Below are 3394 nucleotides of genomic sequence, written 5' to 3' on the forward strand. Positions count from 1 at the left end.
GAGGGAGAAGAAGGTGAAGGTGGAGACTTAATATCTCTTTTGCACTTCCAGATGTGTCCCTGTCGCTCACATCTTCACTGAATGGATCCTCCTGCTCCTCCCAAACCAGCCAGTAGCACTCAATCATTGGCTCCATCGAACAACTATACTGTCTATACACGAAATGCGAGCTTTGACGACTTCATAGCTGCTTCGCTCTCCTATTCTTACTCTCCCGTTCTCTCACAACCCAAGTTGCTCACTCACTCGCAACTCCACCGAGAACTATGAATACTCAGTTAGGAGTCACCGAAGAGATACTGACCAGATTTGGTACTGTGGAGAGGGAACTAATGGATCAGTTCATAGTCAGTTCAGGCCCGTCGGTGAAGACGGCGTTGCGTTGTTAAATAACAGTGGCGGAGGAGGCGCCGGTGGTTTTCGGATTATCGATTTGGGGATGGGTTTTTTCCTATTGTGGTTGGGGATTTATTATTAGGTACTTCACCTTTTTAGCAAGGGCATTTTGGTATTTAAAATTTATATAATAACTGACATCAGTATATTAGGTATATTCCGTAACAGCAACTAACGGTAGAGGGTCTGTGTATAATTTGGTGAAATAGAGGGGGTGTCTATATAATAATGGCATTCTTTAAGGGGTGGCGCTGTAAATTACCCTTACATTTATTCTAATCCAAGTGAAGATAATAAAAGGTTTCAAGTCCTAGCTGTTACAACTTACAAACTGGGTCGTTTACAACTTTGATCTGTCGTGGCAATCTGATAGGTCCAGAAATAGAAAACAGTGGGAAGCTCTCATGGTCAATGGGTATTGGCTAAGTCAACCTCATGAATGGTACATATTATCTCTGGAAATCATATCCCAAAAGATCGATTCTTCCATCAAGGCTTCAATCGGTCTTATGGTCTTCCTCTCTCTTCTCTGTGTCTCTGTCTCCTTGACCCAATCCATGGAATGTCTCATCTTTGCTCAACACCAGTAGTATCTAGTTCTGCAAACATAGCCATTCCTTCACTGCTTTCCCTTTGGCGACAAAGCAACCAACGTTTTTCCGATCAATTCTCAAAGGGCTTTTCAACCGAACCATCATCTCTTTAACCAGTGCTTTCACCAGCGACTCTCCCCTAACGCCACTATGCCTTCCCGCCCCACAGACAACAATAATCGCCGCTGGAACGACCAACCTTCCGCTATGGAATCCTGATCTCAGCTCTTCCATCCACTGTAACATGATCAACAAAGCAGAACCCAAATGCATTCCGTGCAAATCCAATGTCCCCTCGGAACAACTCCATTTCAAGGTTTCCACTAGCACCGGCGATCCAATCAGTTCTTCAACCAGCAAACCCTCTTCTCTCGGCAACTTCTCAATCAGGTCTTCCATGGAAAGGGGAAGAAGCTTAGGCTCTTGAAGAAACGACATAATTGTGGGGCATGAATTTAGGACGGAATTGTAAGTGCGAACCGAGAATTGAATGCCTGAATCCTTCATTTTGTGAAGCCAAGATACCATTTCTGATAGCTCTGAATGGGTGCCATACGACGAAAGAACGATATTGGAGCAGATTGTATCCAAAACGTACCCTGCATCCTCCATCAGTCCAAGAACCCTTCGCATCTCCATCAAAGATCCCTTTCTCCCATACCCATTTATGATACACCTGAATTCATAGGGAGAGGGCTTGAATCCAGCTGAAGCCGTCATCTCCAAAAATTCCTCGGCTTCATGGGGAAGATCAAGGGTACAAAACCCTCGTATCATCGTCTCTGAAGCTCGTCGTCTCAGAGAAAAATTAGGGGAATTGAACAGGAGTTGCTTCAGATGTCCGTAAGCCCCCATAACCCCTTTCTTCGATCCGCGCTTGGAGTAGGAATCAATCAGATCGAAGTAAAAAAAAGCCAGGTCTCGAAACCCTAACTTCTGAAACGATTCGGAGAGTAGAGTTTCTGCTTCTTCAAACTGTCCTTGCTGGTCCAGTAAAGCAATTAGAGATGACACCAGCTTAGGGTTCCAATAAAACCAAGAAGTTGTGGTGATCCTCACGTAGAACTGCAATGGTCAAAGGAATGAATGGATTAATGAAATAAACAAAGTAAATTATAAGGGAGAAGAGGGAGTGGAAGGTTACGGGGAGAGCCAGATAGGAGAGGTTAGGGTGGATGTTGTCGGAGGAGAGGAGATGGGAGAGGGCGTCGAGAGCAATGGGCTTTGATGATGACGCGACGAACTTCCGGATCAGACGGTGGGTGGAGGAGTCGTCTCCAGCTGCGGCGGCAAGGGAGGAGAAGAAACGGTGGCCCTGCTTGCTCAGAGCAAAGATGGTGGCAGACAACGGTGGCCGCTGCTTGTGCTGGTTGTGGAGATTCCATGAGAAAGGCAGGGACACTTGTACTCTCCCTGCCATTAAAGTTCTACAACGATTGCCTTCTTACTTCTGATATCGTGGTTACGGGTCAGAACTTTAAGATGGAAAGTAGAGAGGATGGAATGAATTTTACCCCTCAAGATTTGGAGTTGCAACTGTCCAACCCTGCGCAAAGGTTGGGAATGACCAGGACGTCATTCGTTCGAACCTCCCTCCTCCCAGCTTATCCCCATGCCCCAACCCAACTCCACCGGTCCACCCTCCATATGATCACCGGGTAGTCAATTGATATTAAAAAGAAAAAGTGTCGAAACGGCCAATTCGTATTGGTGTTGGCACAGCCCGGTAACAATACCGATACACACCGCTGTGGACCAAAGATGAAAATATAAATATAAACTGATACGATGACGATTCCAATTACAAAATGCATGCTCACCATTCTCCTAAATCCCCCTAAATGCCTTTCCACTCAGTAAAGGTTTAGGGATCTAAAGTCTAAACTACTAAAAATCCCCACGGTTAAAGGAGTCAAAAAATTGGGTTATCTAATTTCAATAATTCAAGGAGAGGCATTGGTCATCAGATTTGCTTTATCTCATGTTTTGACTTTAGGATATCTACATCTTTAAGATCCGAGAGCAAAGAGATTGTTAATTTACTTTAAGAATGTATTTAAGTACCTCTTCTAGAGGCAGTGGTAGCGGTCACTGACATTAGGCAGCAGTGTGCTTTATTTGCTTCAATTTCTTTCACTTGTATTCCAAGGGCTTTGAATAGTGTTGCAGTTGCCCTGATGTAGAAGGCTCTGTTTATCATGTGTGACAAATTAACCATATTCCTCCATTCCTTGGCTTCTCAGACCTTGTGAGTCTGAAGCTAATGGTTATACACATGTTTATCACTATCAATAAATTTGTTCTTTAAAAAAAAAAAAAAAAGAAGTGTGGCATGTCTCGTTTGTGCGGTGTGTGTGGCAAGCCACCTACGGTTGGCTGCTGCTGTTAGCATGTGTGTGGGTGTG

General features: G+C 44.5%; 1 protein-coding gene across 1 annotated transcript; it reads right to left on the minus strand.

Annotated features, from left to right (window-relative positions):
• Positions 1 to 642: 642 nt before the first annotated feature.
• On the minus strand, positions 643 to 2583 carry LOC122080953 (pentatricopeptide repeat-containing protein At2g17033). Its single transcript, XM_042647855.1, has 2 exons — positions 2134 to 2583; positions 643 to 2054 (listed from the first exon to the last, which is right to left on the minus strand). Exons 1-2 carry the CDS (start codon positions 2407 to 2409, stop codon positions 990 to 992), a joined length of 1341 nt encoding a protein of 446 aa, XP_042503789.1. The 5' UTR covers positions 2410 to 2583; the 3' UTR covers positions 643 to 989.
• Positions 2584 to 3394: the final 811 nt, after the last annotated feature.

The sequence above is a fragment of the Macadamia integrifolia genome, chromosome 6 (assembly GCF_013358625.1).
Source record: "Macadamia integrifolia cultivar HAES 741 chromosome 6, SCU_Mint_v3, whole genome shotgun sequence".
NCBI classification, from domain to species: Eukaryota; Viridiplantae; Streptophyta; class Magnoliopsida; order Proteales; family Proteaceae; genus Macadamia; species Macadamia integrifolia.

Coding starts and splice junctions, on each gene's coding strand:
- LOC122080953 (XM_042647855.1), bottom strand. CDS start 2,409: ATGGCAGGGAGAGTACAAGTGTCCCTGCCTTTCTCATGGAATCTCCAC. Junction 2,055..2,133: donor TCTCCTATCTGGCTCTCCCC/GTAACCTTCCAC, acceptor TGACCATTGCAG/TTCTACGTGAGGATCACCAC.